General features: G+C 44.8%; 1 protein-coding gene across 3 annotated transcripts in view; it reads right to left on the bottom strand.

The window, feature by feature from the left end:
• The window catches only part of samd4a (sterile alpha motif domain containing 4A), an 85,502-nt gene that overhangs the window by 8,443 nt on the left and 54,524 nt on the right, over positions 1-22,535 (bottom strand). For all 3 annotated transcript variants that reach the window (XM_083791425.1, XM_083791424.1, XM_083791426.1), the window contains 5 exons: positions 19,640-19,895; positions 19,231-19,316; positions 18,910-19,028; positions 18,363-18,567; positions 9,948-10,074 (listed from right to left, as the gene is read on the bottom strand). In XM_083791425.1, the coding sequence (XP_083647551.1) occupies positions 9,948-10,074; positions 18,363-18,567; positions 18,910-19,028; positions 19,231-19,316; positions 19,640-19,895 (793 nt within the window). The remainder of the gene's footprint in view (positions 1-9,947; positions 10,075-18,362; positions 18,568-18,909; positions 19,029-19,230; positions 19,317-19,639; positions 19,896-22,535) is intronic.

Below are 22,535 nucleotides of genomic sequence, written 5' to 3'. Positions count from 1 at the left end.
AGGTTTTTAGTCCTCTCTTAAAAGTGTCGACCGACTGTGGGGCTCTCAGGTGGGTGGGGAGAGCGTTCCACAGCAGAGTGCCCGGTCACCCATGGTGCGTACAGTAGGTTAGTCTTTATGGGTGTAGCCCTGATGTACTGTATGTACAGTAATAGAAGGGTGTCAAATACAGAGTGGATTTTCTATAATGAGTGGAAAAAGTATTTCAAAGCCACACTAGAGTAAAACCCTGGTAAATATGAAAGTCAACTATAACAAATAACAGGGAAAAATTGTAGACAAAATCAACTGTAGATTTAGTCGACTAAAATTGTAGGATATTTAGTTGACGGAAACTATACTGAAACATTTTTTTAATTTGCTGTCGAACTCAAAATCAACAATGGTAGCAATATTATATATTACAGCTTAGTCCTACTTGACACACTATTTTCTTTGCAAAGGAAACCCATTTTGAATGCCAATGTGGAAATGTATTAAAAGTTAAAAGAAAAGTGGAAAGTAGACGTAGACGTACATAAACATACTGTACTCAACTTAAGTACAGATCTTGACTATACAGATATGACTTAAACACCTCTGACAGCGACGTGTACAAACCCTTCTCAATCAGGTATTTATTGTCTTCTTATTTTTTCCACAATAGAATCAGGATAATGCGTCCATATTTTTTGCCAAAGGAGTTGGCAGGAGACAAAATAAGTGAATCCAGATCAGTCCTGTGCAGTCAGTCACAACTCACAATGGCTCAACAATACTATAGCCTCTGTAATCACATTACATTCACTGGCAATTACCGTAGCTGCAGCAGCATTAGGAGAAGCCATTGTATTGATGACACAACTACAGTACCACAGCAATAGTTATTGTGGCCATTAACTATGGTGGTGTGGGGTTTGAACAGGGGGCACACGTTTCTCTATCCCACAGGACCACGCACAGCGTTGTTTTCAATCTCAAACATGTGTTCATAACGATTCCCGTTATGAACGATTCAACATCGATTCATAATTTCCCAAAAAATCGAATCTGGTTACATTTACAGGAGTTTTCACTACATGGTGTTTGTGATATGAAATGTAATTGTAAGCTTACCCTAATCACAGTAAACACAAGTAAGACGCGCAAACGCGGGAAGCGAACGCAGCTCGTGTGTGTGTGTGGTTGTTTGTGTGTGTGTGTGTGTGTGTGTGCTACAGCTGCGCCCTGTGTGTGAGTGTGTGTGTGTGTGTGTGTGTGTGTGCTACAGCTGCACCCTCTGGTGGCGGGCGGGTGGTGTCACAGCGGGACAGACCGACAGACACACACACACACACACACACACACACACACACACACACACAGACAGACAGACATGAGCTGCAGGGTCTCATAGTTAGTGCCCACAGCATTCGCAATCACTGCGTTCGCAATCATGTCTTCAGTCATTTTCAAGTTATGTAGTATTAGTAACTTCAGTTGGCTGGAGTAGATTGTGATGAAATCCTATGTATTGAATCGATAATCATTTTGAATAGAGAATTGTTTTGAATCTGGGGAAAAAAATGCTTTAGATTAAAAAAATGCTTTAGATTTTGAATCGAGTCGTGACCCCAAGAATCGGAATCAAATCGAATCGTGGGACACCCAAAGATTCACAGCCCTAATATTCAGTTCCCAAAGAATATGCACACGCACGCACACACACACACACACTTGCTTGCTTGTGGTTGTCCATCGTGTCCGATGATGACCATCTTCTCCTATCTGTGAGTCCTCTGGTGGCTGTGTAGTCCGATCCTGGATCCGCAGTCACGGTTGCAGACCAGGCAGATGAAAGCGGTACTGGGGGGAACAGGGGTGGCTTTGCGGGCATGCTTCTTTGCACGCTTTGCTGCACGGTGTTGTGTGCACTGGCTTTCCATATGCTGCACTCCTTTTGCGGAGCGAGAACGCCAGAGGTCGCGACAGGAAGCGAGTTCCTCCAGTGAAGAGGGGTTGATCTGGCCTCTCTTCAGTGTGGTCTTAATTTGGTCTTTGAACCGCTTCTTCTGCCCACCGGCACTGCGTTGACCAAGATGTAACTGGCCGTAGAGGACTTTTCGTGGTAGTCTATGGCTGGGCATACGGATGACATGACCCAACCACCTGAGTTGATGTTGGTTCAGGATAGACTCCATGCTGCAGCTGCCTGCATGTTCCAACACCTCTGTGTGTGGCACTCTGTCCTTCCAGGTGATGCTCAGAATCTTCTGGAGACATCTGACATGGAAGGCCTCCAGGCTTCTGAGTTGGTGGCTGTAGATGGTCCATGCCTCACATCCATACAGCAGTGTGGGGACGCAAACTGCTTTGTACACCAGCACTTTGGTGTGGAGATTGATGTCTCTGTTCAAAAACACCCTTCTCCGTAGACGACCAAATGATGTTGAGGCTTGTTTAAGGCGGTTTTGGATCTCGTCATCCATTGTGCAGTTGTCAGCCATTATGCTTCCCAGATATTTAAAAGTGGGAACTGTAAGCAGTTGTTGTCCTCCTGCTGTGAAAGTTGTTGGCTGGCATGGGAGGCCAGCACTCAACTGACAGATGATCTCTGTTTTCTGGGTGTCGATTGTTAAACCCATTCTGCTGTATGCAGTTACAGCTGCAGAGAGAGTGCTCTGTAGGGCCTCTGGTGTGTGGGCTACAAGGGCACAGTCATCGGCATACTGCAATTCAATTATGTTTTCAGAGGTCAGCTTGGTGGTTGCCTGTAACCTCCTGATGTTGAACAGGTTACCATCCAGCCTGAAGTCAATGGTGACTCCAGCCTGTTCCTCCATCAGTGTGGTAACACAGACCAGGAAGATGTTGAACATGACTGGGGCGAGCACACAGCCCTGCCTTACTCAGTCTGTACACCAAAAGGCTCAGAACTGTGCCTGCCCACTACCACGCTGGCCATCATCCCGGAATGAAATTGTTCAAGGATGGTGAGAAACTTGGGTGGACATCCAAATGTCTTCAGCACAGCCACAGCAGGTCCCTGTTCACTGTGTCAAATGCTTTTGAGAGGTCCAAGAATGCTATGAACAAGTCCTTGTGCTGCTCCCTGCATTTCTCCTGGAGTTGACGTGTGACAAAGATCATGTCGACTGTCCCTCTTTCCTTTCTGAAACCGCACTGTGATTCTGATGTGACCCCGTTCGGCTATTGTTGATGTGAGTCTGCGGAGCATGACCTTGGCTAGGACTTTACCAGCAATGGCCAACAAGGAGATACCCCTACTGTTGGAGCAGATGGATTTGTCTCCTTTGTTTTTGTAGATGGTCACAATGTTCGCATCTTTCCACTGTTGGGGGACACACTCTCGTCTCCACACTTCCAAGATGTAGAGGTGCAGTGTCCTCATACAGAGGAAGCCTCCTTCCTTGAGGATTTCAGCTGGGATGTTATCAGGTCCAGGGGTTTTATTGTTTTTGAGGGTTTTGATTGCATGTCGGATTTCATACATGGGGAGGAGAGTACTAGTATAGAGGACTAGAATTTCGCGGCCGCTCATCCCAGAGTTACGTTGCCGCACACTATGGGAAGAAGGAAATTTCGGGAGTTGACTCCACATGTTGTAACGGATGGGTTATTAGTTATTATTATGTGTCCTTATTAGTGTAGTATAGTGTAGTCAACACGTTATGGCTCGTACACACTGCCCGGTATTTGCTCCGATTATGCTGTCGGGGAGCATTTTTGGCGCTGGCCGACAAAACCCCTGATCTGACTTTGCAGGTAGACCACATGACATGGCCCTAAAAATATATATAATTTTAATATAAAAAACTATTTTTGCATCTGCCACTTGAGATGACCTGAGATGACTTGATTGATTGACATAAAAAAGGGCCTGTCAGCTCAAACACACAATGCAATAGTTGTTGTTGCGTACAATCATCAGTAGCAAAGTCAAATACCAAAAATAAAAACCCTACCATTTCCATTTCCCCCCCTCTATTTCCCATTCCATGTGCGTTTGTCTTATAGTTGCTCTGGCCTCTGTACTACTGCCACCTATTATACATTTATTGTATTTATATGTAAAAAAAACACACCCCTTAAGACTAAACCCGACCCATCAGAGGTGTGGCTTCCAGAGGTACCTTTGACATGACATTTTGTTTGTGTGTGTGTGTGTGTGTGTGTGTGTGTGTGTGTGTGTGTGTGTTTCGATGTGCAGGGCGTTGCTGAAAATGAGCACCTGTGCTCAGCTATTTCCCTGGGTAAATTTAAAAAAAAAAGAAAAAAGAAAGAAAGGTACCTTTCAAAACCTATAGAAGTCAGCCTGGTACAGACGAAGGGGACACCACTGTATGTAGCCTCAATTACATTTTGTAACTATTTTCAGCAATGGGATGATAGTTTTATTTGGTGGGTATATGAGCTGGTCGTTTTGAAAGTAGCTCTCGAGTAAAAAAAAGTGTGGGCAGCCCTGGTATAGATGATTATATATATATATATTAATTCCGTCGGTAAATCCCTGTAGGCTACCCACATATTGGTAGCCTATATTAGCCCAATGTTGGTGTTACGCATTTCACTTGAATAATGTTGTGTGCGCACGTGCGCGTGCGGAGAAAGACAAGAGTTATTAAATGAAACTGAAGATTATAATGTCCTGTATTGGTAGCCTATATTAGCCCAATATTGCCGTTACGCATTTCACTTGAATAATGTTGTGTGCGCGTGCGGAGAAAGACAGTTATTTAATGAAACTCAAGATTATAACGTCCTGTCTCGCTGCCGCCGTGTATAGCCTGCATGGCTATTCCTGTGTGTGTGTGTGTGTGCGTGCCGAGAGAGAGAGAGATCGTGGCTTCCAGGCGTGCGTGTGTGTGTGTGTGCAAGCCAGGCGTGCGTGTGCGTGTGTGTGTGCGCAATCAAAAGTACTCGGCAGTATGGCTGGCAGGCGAAATAGCCAATGCGAAGTGTGTAATCGTAAATACTTAGGCACAAACCAACTACTGTCGAAGAACAATGTTGATGTAACTAAGAGATTCGCTGAGTGATCTAAATTTTATATACAGAGATTTAGAAGGAATAAGCAAAATCGTAATGTGACAATTCCTCTCCTTCTCTTCTCCTGCGGTCAGGGAGACTCGGAGATCAGATGATTCAGAATCAGAGCAGCACAGGGGGAGTGGTTGAGAGCTAGTAGCCAATTAAAAGACGGGGTAGTAGTTGCCAGGTTCGCGAATTGTAAGCGAGTCGTAGTGTGTGTTGAATGGCATTTGAATGGCATTAGTGGGCTTGTGAATGAATTTTCTCACATGTAATTTGTGCTCACTTGCATAGACCTGGCGAATTTGTGCGAAAGGCCTTGTTTCTGGGCCTGTTGGGGCAACAGTGGTTAGTGTTCCGGGGGTGTGGGTGCTTGGGGCGAAAGTCTTTGTAGTAAACAAATGCATTGGCGGCGTGAGTGTGGAAGGGAGGCATCTTTGGTGGCAGTGCAATGACCATTGTTTGGCGGGTGGTGTTGAGTGTTGGCGATCGGCGCGATAGGAGGAGATAGGACCCGAACACTGCGAAGGGTAAGTGTGAAGTCACTGCCGTGTGAGTGTGTGTGGGTGTAGTGTGTAAGATGGTGTTGTGGGTGTTGCAATAGTGACGTAGCTGTTGTGGCTTTGGGTTTCTTGCCATGTGTTGGGTACAACTTCTCACTTGTTATAATAGATGGAAGGGATGAAGGATTAGGCTACAGGTCTACAGCACCCCCTTCCTTGTTGTCAACTCAACACAGACTGGATTAGGCTACAGGTCTACATCACCCCCTTCCTTGTTGTCAACTCAACACAGACTGGATTAGGCTACAGGTCTACATTACCCCCTTCCTTGTTGTCAACTCAACACATACTGGTCCAAGCCAGGCCAGGCCAGGCCGGGCGGTGCAAATCCCCTTGCAGCCAGAGTGAAGAGCTGAGTTAGGCCTGGCCTCTGCAGCCCTTCACTTCACTGAGCTATTTATAGGTTCCAAATCCCTGTTCCCACTTCAGCTCCTCACGCCTACCCCAGCAACACACGCACTACAACTACAACAACGTCAGAATAAATACAATTCAAATGAGCATGTTTCTCTAGCTTAATCGATCCCATCATCTGTCCATTGAGAGAGAAATACACAGTACAAATCCTCTTTGTTTATACCAGGGGTGTCGAACTCAACTTGGGGCGAGGGCCGCATTGGTCAAAAGGTCACTTGATGGGGGCCACAACCAGTTGCGGACGCACGCTCGATGTCTCAGTCAGTCACTGCTATAATATCTATCTATCACACACACACACACACACACACACACACACACACACACACACACATAGTGCTCAGGCCCAGCCAGCCACACACATAGCTCCGTAAGGGAGTGGTTGCACCTCTCAAAAAATCTTCAAAAAACTGAAGAGGCTACTGGAGATTGGAGAACCTGATTTGGACATGATCTGATGCAGGACAATGTCACTATGACAGAAAGAGAAGATGGGTCTGGCCTAGGGATGTCAGGGGTTAACCGGTTAACCGGTTAGCCGACCGTTAAGAAACATCCGGATATTTTTATCAGCTTTAACGGTTAATTTGCATAATAATAAATGCGTGTTCTGATCTTAAATCCCTTTATTTTAGATCGTTTTTAGTAATAGTACAACATAAACATTACAGAGACTGTAGTTGTCACTGTACAATACTTTAAAACAGTTGTCATGTTGCACACATGCCTAAAATTGCTATTTGCGCCGCCCAGCTTGTCGCACTCCAGGCTGCATGAACAGCGCTCAGGCTCTGTTTTCTGCCCCCTCAATGTCCCCGTTCTCTGTTGTACTTCAATGGCTAGTTGGCTACAAGTTACAACGGTAGCTTTGCGGTAGTCAAAATGTAAGCGAGTGACAGCGAGACGAGATGAACACATGTCGACCGTATCAATGCAGAGACCTACATTATTAAATCCATTATTGGCCATTTGGCCTGGAGGGAGAACGTTTACAGCCGCCGCTGCCGCTTCCTCCTCCTTCTCCTCCTATCCGTCTCCACACTGGCACGGCTTACGGCTATCAAAAGTTAGCCATGTGCTATCGATGTTTGAGGGTTTTATCGTCAGCGAAAAGTCAACAAACGGAACACGGTGACATGCATGCTGATCTTCCTTAATAATAAAAAAAGGCTTAGCCCATGCGTCCAGTGGCTTTATAGGTATAGGTTGCTCGGATCTGGACTGGATTTATTTATGTTTTGTTGGACTAGAACCGGCGGACCTCTGTACTGTAGACGCGCAGATGCATGCATCATGCAGATGCGATGCGTTGTTTATTGATGATTAAGCCAGAAGCCTACAACAATTTATTTATATTGTTAAATGTTGCTTTTTTGTTTGTCTTTTATAAAAGGAGCATAAATAAATGTATGCCATTCGTCTACCAACTTTAATTATGTAGCCTGCTATACATGCATATTACATTTGGGGTAGCCTATTAAAAAAAGAAAAAAATCAACCACTATCCGTTAATGAACCGGTTAATCCTAACGGGTAACCGGTTGGGAAACTATCCGTTACTGACATCCCTAGTCTGGCCACATTCATTGTCCCTATAATGTGCACGGGCTACTGGCACCGTTCCACTTCATCATATCACGCAAGGGACGCCACACACCAGTATAGAAGAGAGATAGTCACTTACTCACTTGTTGTAACTTGTAGGGATGCCACAAAGTGACCATCAGCCAAATCGAATAGTAGACAGCTCTGCCGATTAATAATCGATTAATTGAACCCACCCCCCATATTAATCAATATCAGATAAAACGAATAAGATTTTATATTATGCACATGCCATGGTCACATAACCATTATATGTTGAGTGCATGCTTTGATGGTTACAGTTTTATAATCAGTTTTGATGAGTAAACCTTTGTGGAGATCTTCTCAGTTCTCATTGTATGCTAATTACTGCCATTCAGGATGGAAAATGAAATCCATTTGGATTTGGGGAGAAGTAGTTTCATAAGGGGCTGGTATGAAGTACTTGATATAAAGAGAACATGTTCAGTTCACTAGTCTACACTCTACTCTACACCTGCCTTCATTTCATCTGATTGTCTGTCTGGCAGGCACTTGACAAGCAATCGTTAACTGTGTCTGTTAGAGAGAGGGGCAGAGAAGAGTGGCTTTGCTCAACTTGATTTATACTTATATTCTCCACTCTGATGAAGGTACATGTTCGATATATCATGCAGCCTTACTTATTAGCCTATATTCTGGCTATTAAAAACCCCCCCAAAAAAAAACCCTTTTATTTTTTATTTTTTTTGGCTTGAGGCAGGCGGGCCGCAGAAGACCAGTTTGACACCCCTGGTTTATACGCTCACAGTGTAGAAATATGCACTGAGGGTTTTACTGTGTACTAGTCTCACTGTGCTCCACCCTAGAAGGTAAGTGTTGTACAGTTCTCTGCAGGTCATCAAACAAAGGAAAGGATAAAAGAGGTGAGGCACCACAATACGGAGGTGTGCCGAAGTCCCCCTTCGCCCCAGCTCACTCTTGACCGAGCCGCCGTCATGAATATCTGTAGCTGAGCTGTCTTTGTCCTCCCTCGAGAGTGGAGGATTATATTATTGATATAATAGATATAAAAAGTACACATTCATTTAACATTGGGGGTGTAACCATATGGACCGCTTGCTCGTTGCATTTTGTGGTCTCGTAACACAAGCACACAGCGCGACGCGTTGTGAGCTTGTATATCGGCTATTAGGCCACTGGGAAAGTGTGTGGGTCACAGTGCATGTGTTCACGATAACGCACGTAACGTTGTGGCTGCTAGTTCCCCCGTTCGGGTGGACCCTAATTCTATGGGGTGGACTGGGACTTGAAAAACCCTGTTGTAGCCGGCTATTTTTTTAATGGATAAAAATAGCTAATCTTTTCCTTAAAGGTATATTCAGTGATTTCACTTAATTTAAATATCACTTGTTTTTTTTGTTTTGTTGTGATAATCCTCCCTACTATAGACTATAGAGTGTGCTGACCATTTAAGGAGTTCCTCCCTGTCCCCAGTTAACCCCTGGCAGTCGAAAAACCGTAGGTTTCGTTTTTTGGCTATGTGGCCCAGCCTTCGCATGTCCCCCACTGTAGTGCGTGCATGTGCACATCTTGTTACCGGGGCGGACCGGGGTTTTTCCAAATCACCGAATGCTCCTTTAACGGTATAACCGGTTAATAAAATGTCTCCATTTGGCCAGCCCTAGCTCCATCAACACCTATCTCTTCCATTCTCTAAACCCCTCTCTCCTGTGGTGAAAAGAGGAGAGGAGGAGGTTAGGTGTGTGTCCCAGAGCAGACAGAGGAGCTCCTCATCTGCGGGTATGAGTCCGACCGACCAGCGGCTAGACTGGAAAATCATGAGTTTTCATTTAACCCATTCTGACCTGAGATCAAATAAAAAAAATGTCTGTTTGAAAATGACAGTTTTCTGAAAAAGCTATGTTTCTATGTCAGTCGTTCTTCGATTTTTCAAAAATAGCAGACCTACAAGCTCGTAGCTTGTAGCTTGTAGATCTGCTATTTTTCAATAGCTAAAGCATAACACAATGCTAACACCAAAAAGGGTTCCCGCCCAAGACTGAGGGTCCTTTTTTTCTGTGACGCACCGCCACGCAACCCGCAAACGATAGATAGTAAGAATTGAACAAACCAACATCCCAGTAATGTCAGTATAAATGTGTGTATACTGTAGTAGTAGTAGTAGTAGTAGTGTGATCATCACAGTGGAAGTGGAATGAATTAGTGCTGTACATTTTTACATAGACAACGTACCAACTTTAATGGAAATATAAATGTGACAGGCAGAGATAGCCATGGTTGGAAAATGTTCTATAAAAAGTGCAGGTGTTATAGTGTGTGTGTGTGTGTGTGTGTGTGTGTGTGTGTGTGTGTGGCTGTGCGGTGTCTTACCGGCTTGCTGGAACATAACCATGGTGTGTGGTGTGGTGTGTACAGGCAGGGAGCGTGTCCTCTGCACAGAGCTGTGCGTCCGGCTGGGCATACTGTTACTGCCGCCCGGGTTGGCAAACCACAGGCCCTGATAGGAGAAACAAACACCACAACATGCCGTAGGTTAACGTAGTACTGCGTTAACTTATTGTACATTGTCAACATTGACCATTTCCCCCCAAAATGTCATTCTTGTTCGTTTGTTTGTTTCGTTGGATCCATATTCAAATGTTAAGAGAATGTATACGTGAAAACCTTTGTGAACATTCGCTGTAACTCAGCTGCATCATTAACACTCCGAGCGGCAGAAACTGCAGGTCTCCGCCCTATCAAATAGTAACGCTCGACGCTCAGAACAGAGATTAATCACAGGACGGAACATTAATGATATCATAAACGAGCACATCGCTCCACAGGCTGGGAGCGCCTGTTGGGCAACATTCGATGTAATTTCCGGTTGGGACGTCATGTTAGTGGATGAGAGGAAACATCTTCAAACGTGAATAACTACTGATCTAAATCAATCCGTCCAATTCTAAAAGATTATGTTTTTGACGGCCCATCGCAGCCCCTTCGCTTGTCGCGTTAGAAGTAATCATACTTCCCGTTGTTGTCGATCGCCTCAGGGGTGTTTTGGCTAGCTACTTCAGCTACATCCAAGATGGTGCCTCGTGCACCTTGAAATGGGCCCTGAAGAAACAAATCGCTGGGCGTCGTGATTTAATGGTTACAAATTTGCTGCCGTCTATCTGAAACTATGTAAACAAACCACTCTGCATATGCGTGCATGTGGACGTGCATGAGACAGACCTACGTCCCATAGCCTGAAGGGATGAGACGCTCTGATTGGTTCAGAAACTAAGATCCTGCCATCTGAGGCTGAAACTTCAAAATAAAATGCCCCAAAAAGCCATTTCACTACACCTTTACGTTGCCTGTATTTAGAGTAAAAACCTAAACTTCAGCATAAAAACAGCATATAAGTTACTTTTAAAGGGGTGAATTACCTACACCAAGCAATTTTTGCTTTGTATTTTCCCACACTATAAAACATGACTGTAAAGTTGGCCCGAGTGGACAAGTCTCCAAAAAGTGACAGACTCCAGCAATACCTCTTCGGGTGTTTTATTTTCCTCGGTTGCAGTGTATTTACAGTAGAAACACCGGTCTAACAAACAAAAGAAACACTGAAGACTAAACTTAGAAAAGACAGAAAATTACTTGAAAGCAAATTAGGAAACCAAACCCAGAACTTGAGAAACTCTATCAGGCTAAAAACCCTTCCATCAAGGGCCCCCTAGCAGGTCTCCCTGGGTGTTACCTTCTGGTTGCCCCAAGCCCAACTGAACTGACTCACTGCCCCTGCAGCCTCCCTCTTATACTAGGCAAGACAATACCAAGGAACAGTTCTGTAATTGGTAACACATTTAACTCAACATCTGGCTAACTACGGCCCATGAGTTAACTTACACAATTACCTAGGTTTACTAAACCAATTCAAATACATTACATGCGCAGCGATGCGCCACAACATCAAGCTAAATAGAAAACATAACACAAGATCTCTTGTAACCCAGACAGACACCCCTCCTGCTCTATAGCACTTGGTACCTTCCTCCACTCAATCAAGAGGATCACCAGTACTGCAGGAGAGCCAGGTGCCAAACAATCATCATTAAACACAAATGACACCAAACATATATGCTGTGACAATATTTGCAAAGTTCTCTTTTACAATTCACTGTGAGCTACAATAATAAAAATATGCACTCAGGGATGCACAATATATCGTTATCGTATCGTTATCGAGGTATGAAAATGCACAATATCAGTATCGCAAAAATGCAACGGTATCACGATATAGATATATCGTCGACATATCGATATATCGTCCACTTCTAAAGCCAGCCCTCTGTTTTAGCCTGTGCCCCTCGGAAAATAAACCATCACTCCGTTTGTCCCTCTGTCCTGTTGTAGCCTGGCTCCAGCCCTGAATCGCTAGCCACGCCCATTAAGAAAATATGTTGCTGCACGATATATCGTATCGCATCGATATCGAGATATCTGCCATATATATCGTGATATGAATTATATCGTATCGATATCGAGATATCTGCCATATATATCGTGATATGAATTTTTGTCCATATCGTGCAGCCCTAGCACTCAGGTCCATTAACAGTTTGACTGTTTTTTACGATTAACCCGCATTTTAATCAACCCCCCTTCACTGCCGAGATTGTTGTATTACCTTTAGAGCACACGCTGAATTATTTGGGCTTTTAATCCGCGAAAATCGAGCGAAAATAGCTCCCCCCGTTTGTTATGAACGATCGAACCACCCGCCATCTTGCTACACCGAGAAGAGGCAGCACAGGACCCGCCTCCATGAGGCGTTGAACCCAATGCGTTTGCATTGGCCTCAATTTCCCAGAAGCCCTAGCAGCTCACAGCATGTGACGATTTCCGGTTCATTGTCAACACGAAATGCACCTCCTCTCTTCCTAAGCGGCGAAAAAGAATTTTCTTTTTTTTGTTTACATTACGGCGGATTAAACACATAAAACAAAAGTCGCGTAAGTCTTTTATGGCAGCGACATTAACCTGGAGTAATCCATTCCCGGCACGGAAACTGTTAACACAGTCTTCCAAGCTGGCCGGCAAAGTTAGTTAATTGGATGCAACTGTGTAGTTTTGGTGTGTGCCTTGTTCTCCATCAATGTGTATGTGTATAGGGCACGGGCTGCCCCGTGACAATGACATTTAAAAATACATACATCGAGATCTACTCAATTAGACTACTAAATTATTATACTGCACACCTATGTACACAAAGGCGAATTAAACTGTTATAATGTTATTGTCCTTTAAACTGCAGCAGATATAACTTACACCCCAGATAAAGTGACCTCTCGTGATAGTTAAATGATTTCTACAAGACAGACACAGCAACTAGGTTTAGCCTAACCACTGTAAGCATTTTATCGCAAAAGGACACAGCAAATAGGTCCAAGGGACCATTTGACTTGTTACGGGACAACGCAGGTTTAAACTCATCTTCAACTCTAAACTGCAACTAAGCTAATGACAGAGCAACATCCACGCTGAGTTTTCTTGTGAATGAAACAGGCGACACAAATCATGTTTGACACACACAGCAGGATTACTCAACAGCCATGCTACAGTAAGTACAACGACAGGCCACAGATTCAAATGAACTTCCTTAGACCCCAAGGGTTTAAAGATTTGATTCTTGCAACAATCATGTGAGCTCAAACACTCCCTCACTAGCAGCGATTTAGTGATGAAAGCATACTCTAAATGCCTGGAATTTAATTTTCCTCCCCTAAAAAAATAAATAAGGAAAAATAAATAGTTACAAGTTCAGTGCGGAAACTGTCGTTCAGTAGCCCTGCAGTAAATAACATGATGAAGCTACTGCAACCCAAATGTACAGGTATTTTGAATGAAAAGTACATACAGCTCAGACTGAATAATAGTATATAAACTATAAGTGGGCCATGCAATCGTGGAAAGCAGGAAATTACCGCGGAACACCGTACTGCTAGCAACAACTGCTGTTGTTTTGCTACAGTACATTGTCTGCAGCTCAGCTCAGCTCATTCGTTCTCGCATAAATCAATAGAGCACATGAAACACAATGACTGCAGCGTTGAAAGCTCAAGTTATTCAACATTTTACCTTTCTCTCTCTCTCTCTGTCTCTCTTTCTCTCTCCTTTTTTCCTTCCCATCTACCTTCTCTCTCCATCCGCCCATACCCTGTGTGTAGTTTACTTTACACCTAATGACTAATGACTCGGAAGCTCACTGAGCAAATTCCTCGCTGTAACCTGCATATTATATATTATAACCATAACCCTTTCTCTCTCTCTCACTCGCTCTCTCTCTCTCTCTCCCCCTCTTGTGGCCCTCCGGCAGAGAGGGCCAGGGAAAAACAGGAAATGCCTGTCCACTGTTCTCACTGCCTCTGACTCTCTCACTCTCTCTCTCGCGCACGCACGCACGCACGCACGCACGCACGCACGCACACACACACACACACACACACACACACACACACACACACACACACACACACACACACACACACACACACACACACACACACACACACACACACACACACACACACACACACACACACACACACACACACACACACACACACACTTTCTCTTGCCCTCTCTCTGCTGCCCCTCCTTCTTCTACAGCACCGCAGCGCACTACCTCTCCCAAACTATGACTCACACATTTCCCTCTCAAAACTACACACATCCACACATGCTACAATCTAACACTAGGGAAGTCTCCGATGGAGGGATGGGAGGAGGAACATACTTGTAGGTATTTCCTTCCATTGTAAAGAGACGGAAATAGAGGGAAAGAGAAACAGTGACACAAAAATAACGTGAGACAGAAGGTCACTATTAAACTCTCAAGAGCTAAATCACGACAATCAGGATTTTGCAGCAGAGAGAAGGTTGTGACAAAGACAAGACTGGTTCCGGGGTTGAGACCATCGCAGTTGTGTTGGGTCTGCCATACAGTGTATAGTTCCGCGCTTCCAGAGCTCTTGGCGGTCCGCTCGTAGAGCTCTGACGCGGGGCCTCTGGAATGCGGGGTGACCTGCCCGCGAGTTCCATCTACCTCGCCTCATCTGCCAAACACCACTGTTCCCCCTTCCTCGCCCACATTCTTCCACCGTGGGATAAATGCCTATTTTGGGAAGAATTACATGCTTCAGGAAGAATTCCGTTATCTGGGATCCCCACCGTAAACATCCTGGAGTGTAAACCTACTATGTGACTTAAGCAACAGGGTCAATGTGCAAATTTAAACCAGGTTATGAAGGTACACTAGCCCCTAAAATGTTCAATGTTTAAAACCAAAAATTATAGATACCAAAACAAAAGTACCTTTTGGGGGCTTTATATGAATGAAGCTATATACTTTATGTTGACATTAAAAAACATACTGTATTCCTGTAATAATTAGCTATACTTTTCCTATACTTGAAAATGTACTGCAACCATGTCTTGAAGAACCACCTTGTACATGGCAGTCAGTCAAGTTTCAGTTCTTCCAGTTTACGACTCTCACATAGAGTAATGGCAGGTCAAGTGGGGGTAATAACACACACAGTATATCACCTAAATTTGTACCAGCAGGTACAATCAAGTCAAGTCAAACCCAATTTGAATGAGGAACTTCATATACACAGAAAAAACTCAATGTGCTACTCAATGTAAAGAATCCAGCGCAGCGATAGTTATTGGGACCATATTGTCAATGACAGCCACTACTGGCCAATCACAGTGGGGCATTCCTAGAACTGTCGTCATGCCACCATATATGGTCATCAATCCGTCACGCCTCATGACACGCTCCATATATGTCCGTCTCCATATATGATCCATATATGAAGATCACAACACTGACCTCATCAAACCCTGGGTAGCCATACATGGAGAAGACTGAATCGGTCACCTAGATCTGCATATATGGAGCCGGCAAAACCTCAAACCCTTATGTTACGTGCCACGTAGGTCTGGTGGTCTGTACGGTCTGTATTCCTTCCCTCTCCCCTCTTTGCATTCTCTACAGGTCTGAAGTCCATACCCACCAGTGTGACTCCAGCTGCCCTCATTGGCCAGCCGTTGATTCCCTGGCTCCGCCTTCAACCAATCACACACACCTGTGCCCTATAAAAGGGCTGTGTTGGGATCATTGCAGGATCTCTTTTCAACAACAGCAGTCATTGTTTGTCCTATTGTTCTGCTACCAATGTCTAGCGCATATGCCCTGCCTTGGGATAGGTAAGATGGGGGCCTCTATACATAGACCACACGTAGGCAGAATCTATGTTAACCCACACTAGGTAAGGGATGGGATCCTCATTGGACAGTGTAGCTAGGCAGTCAGGCTTTTGTTTTCATGTCAGTCAGTTAGACAGCATTGTGTTCACCTTAGCTGCTTAGTTTATTATTTTGGCAACATCCGTGTCCCCTGGCAGTGGCATACTTTTGTTTTGAACTCTCTGAACTATTTGTAAAACTTGTAAATATTCACTTGCTTTAACAACACTAAAATGCCATAAGGTAATTTTTGCCTCGAACCTTGTGTTTGTCTCCATTTATTTGCACCTTTTTAATGCTTGGTATCCCATTCAAACTATGTTGTGTTGCTCTAGCCTCTAGACTCTGCTAACATAAGGGTTTCGTAACACCTTAGATCTCCATATATGGAGCTGACCTGTTCTGACATTCCATATGTTGATCCAACCCCACCCGTCCTTCCTCTTCGATGTCTCCCTTTTGACTGATACCTGTCCATTCAAACTATAGACGGGCCTGCCCCAAAGTTATTAGTGCAGCCGCTCACGGCAGCCGGCGAAAACTAGAGTTCTCATTTTCTCAACAGGCCCGGCCCTACCTAGGCCCTCATCAAACCCTGTACACTCAAGACACTGTCCCCGCTGCCACCCTTACATCTCCATATATGGAGCTGACCTGTTCTGACATTCCACATGTTGATCTGACCTCATCAAACCCTGTACACTCAAGACGTTCCATATATGGCCAGTAGAGAATTCCATATGTTGATCGGACCCCCCCCCATGCCAAAGCGCCAGCGGTCGCCCAGCAGTCTGCCGTCACTCAGCGCGACCTCGCTCACCCTCAGGGCGTCTTACTGGTAATATAATAGGCTGCTTCCAAATACGATGTTACATCAGGTATAATTTTGTATATATATTTTTTTATATATGTGTGTGTGTGTGTGCGCGCCTGCTGATCGAACACACACACACACACACACACACACACACACACACACACACACACACACACACACACACACACACACACACACACACACACACACACACACACACACACTTGGACTACGCTATGTCCATATAGAATCTTCCCCGCCAATTAAGGATGTTTTAAAACTTTTATATAACGTGCCTGGCCAGGTCTATGCATGCTTCATCTATTCTTATATTCATTGATGAAACATAAGTTACACAATGTTTTACAGCTGCAATCAATCAATCAAACGCTCCAATCGAGTCCGGAGTCCCAACGTAAGTTACATGACTGCATGGAGTCTGTCTCATTTATACTATCTCCAAAAGCACTTGAATATGATTGAATATGATTAAAGCTCACATTTCATATCACACACACCATAATTCACTAGCCCCCCTGATACCCGAGAGCCGAACCGAGAACCGAGCCGTTTCAGGCCCAAAGTATTGATTTGTCCCATCGGGCGGGAAGGGTCATTCCAAATTGCCGCGGGTATCGTTCAGATCGTTTTAAATGCAGTTACCCGAAAGGACCCGTGAGGATCTGAGCTTTAAATACATATATACCAAACCCTTCAACTTTAAAAATAGGTTTAAAAAATAGGCATTCGTGCGTTGTAATTATTACATTCTAAAATCCACATTGACGGTTGAACAGACTTAAATGCCGTCTCTCTCAGTCTCTCTTGCTCTCACTTTCTCTCTCTCACCCCAATCCCGACAACATGCAACCGAGAGTTGTCGGGCGCACGTATGCACGTGCGCGCACACACACACACACACACACACACACACACACACACACACACACACACACACACACACACACACACACACACAGAGCCAGCCAGCTTTATTATTCCAATCATGGCGGCCCCCTTGAGCGAGCGAGGTGAAACGCAAAGCAAACTACAAATCAAAGCGAGCAGTGTGGGACAGTTTTGTTGTGATTGTCGACAGCTCTGGTAAGAATGTCGACTACCTTTTTTCACTGATGAAAACTAAATGGCAACTAAATGAAAACTAAGCTATGATGACTAAACTAAGACTAAATATATTGACAATTTCATCAACAAATAAAAACTAGACAAAAATGTTAGGGAGGGACTAGAGGGACAAGAGATCCAGTATAAGTCATTTTACACTTGGATGCATGCTGAAAATAGCCGATCTACAAGCTCACAACACATGGACAGATCGGCTATTTTCAGCAAGTGTAAAATCAGTCATTACGACGGCATCAAGCCCCGCCAAAATACATTTTAGTCGACTAAATCAACTGTAGATTTAGTCGACTAAAATCTTCGACTGAAACTAGACTAACACTAAAACATTCCAGGTGACTAAGATGTGACTCAAAGTAAATTAAAAACTATTCCAGAGACTATGACTAAAACTGTCCAAAACAACACTGCATTTCAGCACGTATACGAAAAAGAAGAAGAAAAGAAAGAAAGAACAACAAGGGGAAGTAAGGGAAGTATATGATTTTACGCCATCCACTCATCTACCACCACTCCCTTTCCGTTCCTGTCAGACTCACCTGTCTACCTTGTTTCAGGCCGGTTGGTGTGCTGCTGGAGCTCCGCGGCGTGGGCCCCAGGAGGCCCCCGGTGCCCAGCAGGCCCAGCCTGGCCCCCGGCAGGCTCCTGGAAGGCATCTGGAACTGACGGAGGCTCCTCCTGGTGGACACGCTTCCCCCCACACAGCCAGCGGTGGGGAGAGAGTTGGACTGGCCGAAACCTCGGCTGGAGTAGAGGAGGGGAGGCCCACAGAGAGTTATGCATGTGTACAGTACAGTTCAATGAGTTGTTGTACTGTACTTTGAAGTTACTGGTCAATGTCACACATACAGTATGCTTCATGTTCAAGTTTTTAAGTATGTTCCAAGGAGATTCATAAATGAAGCATTGCACCAATGGCGTTGTGCAGAAATGATAGGAAAGGCCAGAGAAATTAGGGTGATTGTACTGTGTGTGTGTGTGTGTGTGTGTGTGTGTGTGTGTGTGTGTGTGTATGTGTGCGTGCGTGCGTGCGTGCGTGCGTGCGTGCGTGCGTGCGTGCGTGCATGTGCGTGTGCGTGTGTGTACCTCCTCTGCTGTCGGTACCCTGCCATGTCGAGAAGGGTTTTCCTAGGAATGGACCGGAACAGCCTTTGGACCTGCTGTTTCCACGACAATAACCTCTTCTTCTGTGTCTCAGTGAAGGACTGGTGTGTGGACGGATTGCAGGGTTCAAAGAAGAAAAAGTCGTAGAAGAACAGGTGGGTATCAGTATAAATTATTTAGCACAAAGCCTGTGTGTGTGTGTGTGTGTGTGTACTGTATATATACAGTATATTTTTGTCTTCCAGTAGAAGAAAATATTATAACCAATAACAGTCTACATGGCACTGTGGTGAGGGTGTTTACCTCGTGGATAAGGCACTTATCAATGAGTTGCAAGTATGAGCTGATGTTCTCCTCGTCCGGTCTGGACACCAACAGTTGGGTGCAAACTAGGGGAAGGGGGGTTGGGGGGTGAAAATAAGTAGGGATTTGACATCACAAAAGATATGACTAAATGCTCAACACAACAATGTGTGCTGATCAACTGAATGTAGCTCAAACATTAAGAACACGGATGAATGAATCATAAGATGTATATTTTAGGAGTAGGGTTTGAAGAAAGTCCATAAGGCCTTTGAAAATATTCTACAAAATTCAATATTTCTTACTACGACAACAACAACAAAACTGAATGACACTGATCTCAACTGATCATGAATACAGTTCAAACCACCAACTAAGGATGCTGGATCCAGGCTGTTGACTAGCTTACCTTTACCCATGACACGTGTGAACTGGCCAGGGAGGTCTCCCTCTGCGACGAGGCTGGTTCCGGGCTCGCCTTCGCCTCCTCCACCACCTCCCCCTCCAGTTAGGTGGGAGCCAGGCGCGACGCTCTTGCCCTCAGAGCCCAGCAGGGAGCGCTGTGGGGAGGACTCCTCTCCACCGCTGAAGGCCTTGATGGGCGTCAGGATCATCTGATGGAGCTCCTGTAGAGGTGCACGCAGGTTCCCACCTTCCAGCACGTCCTAGCGGTAGTAAGAGTAGACAGGAAGTGAGTCAAAACAATAGAATTGTCATGTCAACCTTTCTTTTTTGGGGTGTTGGTGTTTCTGTGCACAAGTCAAGGTCTGTATGTGGGGAAAGCAACATTTGGGCTAGAAACAGTTTCCAATATCACTCCATTTTACTAGAAATTTGCTTCGGATATGGAATACTGAGGCACTCTGCCTTCAGGTAAAAAAATAATTAATTTATTTCTGAGCAAGGCAACAGAGATGACCACTGCGTTTTGACTCTTCGTCTTCAAAAAGCGGTTCTCAGTCAGCTACTGTCCCATCTCCATCAAAACGATATCCTAGAAAATATACAATCTGGATTTAGCGCTGGCCACAGTCGGGAATCAACCCTTCAAACTTGTTTTCCTTGACCTCACTGCCAACACTGCTCGGTCCTGGTTTCATTCCTACTTTAACAATAGAACATTCACGCCGGTGAACATAGCCACAGCCAGCTCCTCTCGCCAAGCAAATCTCACCTGCGGGGTCCCCCAGTGTTCGATCCTGGGGCCCATACTATTTTCTCTATATAAGCTCCCCCTCAGGCGATTTCATACCATGGCATCTCGTACCACACAGTTACGCGGATGACACACAACTGTATCTCCCACTGAAGGCCAATGACTGAACTGGGTTGGACCACCTTAGAGACATCAAGGAGTGGATGGCTCAGAACATGTTCTAGTCTAGCTAAATTATAGCAAGAGTGAGATTGTCCTCTGAACGTCCAACCACATAGTCTGCTGGATCACATGGGAACCTTTGCCCCCTTGGTCAAACCCCACGTCAAAAACTTGGGAGTTATTTTCGATTCAGAGCTCAAATTCGACAGCCAAGTTACATTAGTGGTACAGTCCTTCTATCAATTGCGCACCATCGCAAACATAACACCCTTCCTGTCCTCCAGTGTCCTGTTGAGAGTTGTCCTGCTAATCTTTTCTATTCTAATTAACTACTACTGTAACGTCCTATATGATGGACTCCTAGGTTCACTTGTTGTTTTGTTTAGTGCTGTTTTGTGGGTTGTGCGTGTGTTTAGTTTCTACTCCCTCCTGTTGTGACTGACAGACAGACAGTGACTGAGTTTCTTTTCTCTTCCTCCGGACTGCGCCCTGGGCCAGTGTAATAACTGGATGGGGGGGGGGGGGGGGGGGGGGCACTACAAATACAGAACCTATGAACCTATGGACAGGGTCTGACAATCAGGGGGGTGATTAGTCACACTTAAGTACAGGCTGTGGGTGGCATTCCAATCATTCCAAACAATATTGTACACTTCACACCTCATCAGAGAATGCCTTAAGATCTATGGAAAAAAGGATGTCAACCTCAAACACATTGCAACATTAATCAGTTATTGTACCGCAGATTATCATGTAGGCTGTTTCTACAATGAGAGGCCTATGGATGCTAGCCGCAGAAGCTAACGGAGGCTAGAAAAAAGGTTAAACTAGAAAAAGTGCCCCTCGGGGCACAGGTCTCCACCAGGATAATAGCATTTGTATATGTTTGGACAAAATGTGTAGGAGTAATATATGATTAATATGAAATGTAACAGACCTGTGTTGATCACATGACTATGGAGATTGTGTATACCGAATTGCGTGATTTATGGATAAAATGTGTTCGAGAAATGTACAGAAATGTGTTTTGCCAAAATCTGCCTCATGGTGGCACTATAACCTGCAATGGTGAATAATTTGGGGCAGAGGTTCGTTGTTGGCATCCAGGGAGTGTGTGTGCACAGTTTGGCATAGACTGGGCCAACGGTGCCGGGGATTTGCTGTACGCAAATGGACGGACACACACACACACACACACACACACACACGGACGAACAATGTGTGTGTTCGTCCGTCCGTGTGTGTGTGTGTGTGTGTGTGTCCGGACGGAGTGCAAAACATAATCTCCCCATGCCTTCGTCTGGTGGAGACAATAATAATATATATATTTTTAAATTAATCAAATCTTGTGTATCTCGTGGAATGGCTCAGATGGAATTAATAACTTTCTACGAGATATCTCGAGGATAGCATGGAATGGGTTAAAATGTAGATTGCAGTCAGTGCACTTCTGCATTCACAGCTATACTGCAAACCTCATACTCTCTCTCTCTCTGAACGCCACACAACCTACACATACAACACTGCAAACCTCATACTCTCTCTCTCTCTCTCTCTCTCTGAACGCCACACAACCTACACATACAACACTGCAAACCTCATACTCTCTCTCTCTCTCTCTGAACGTCACACAACCTACACATACAATACTGCAAACCTCATACTCTCTCTCTGAACGCCACACAATACTGCAAACCTCATACTCTCTCTCTGAACGCCACACAATACTGCAAACCTCATACTCTCTCTCTCTCTCTCTCTCTGAACGCCACACAACCTACACATACAACACTGCAAACCTCATACTCTCTCTCTCTCTCTCTGAACGTCACACAACCTACACATACAATACTGCAAACCTCATACTCTCTCTCTGAACGCCACACAATACTGCAAACCTCATACTCTCTCTCTCTCTCTCTCTGAACGCCACACAACCTACACATACAATACTGCAAACCTCATACTCTCTCTCTCTCTCTCTGAA

The sequence above is a fragment of the Protomyctophum parallelum genome, assembly GCF_964188405.1.
Source record: "Protomyctophum parallelum genome assembly, chromosome: 2".
Taxonomy (NCBI): Eukaryota; Metazoa; Chordata; class Actinopteri; order Myctophiformes; family Myctophidae; genus Protomyctophum; species Protomyctophum parallelum.
The sequence above is the reverse complement of the archived record's forward strand: the minus strand, read 5'-3'. Positions and strand labels throughout refer to the sequence as shown.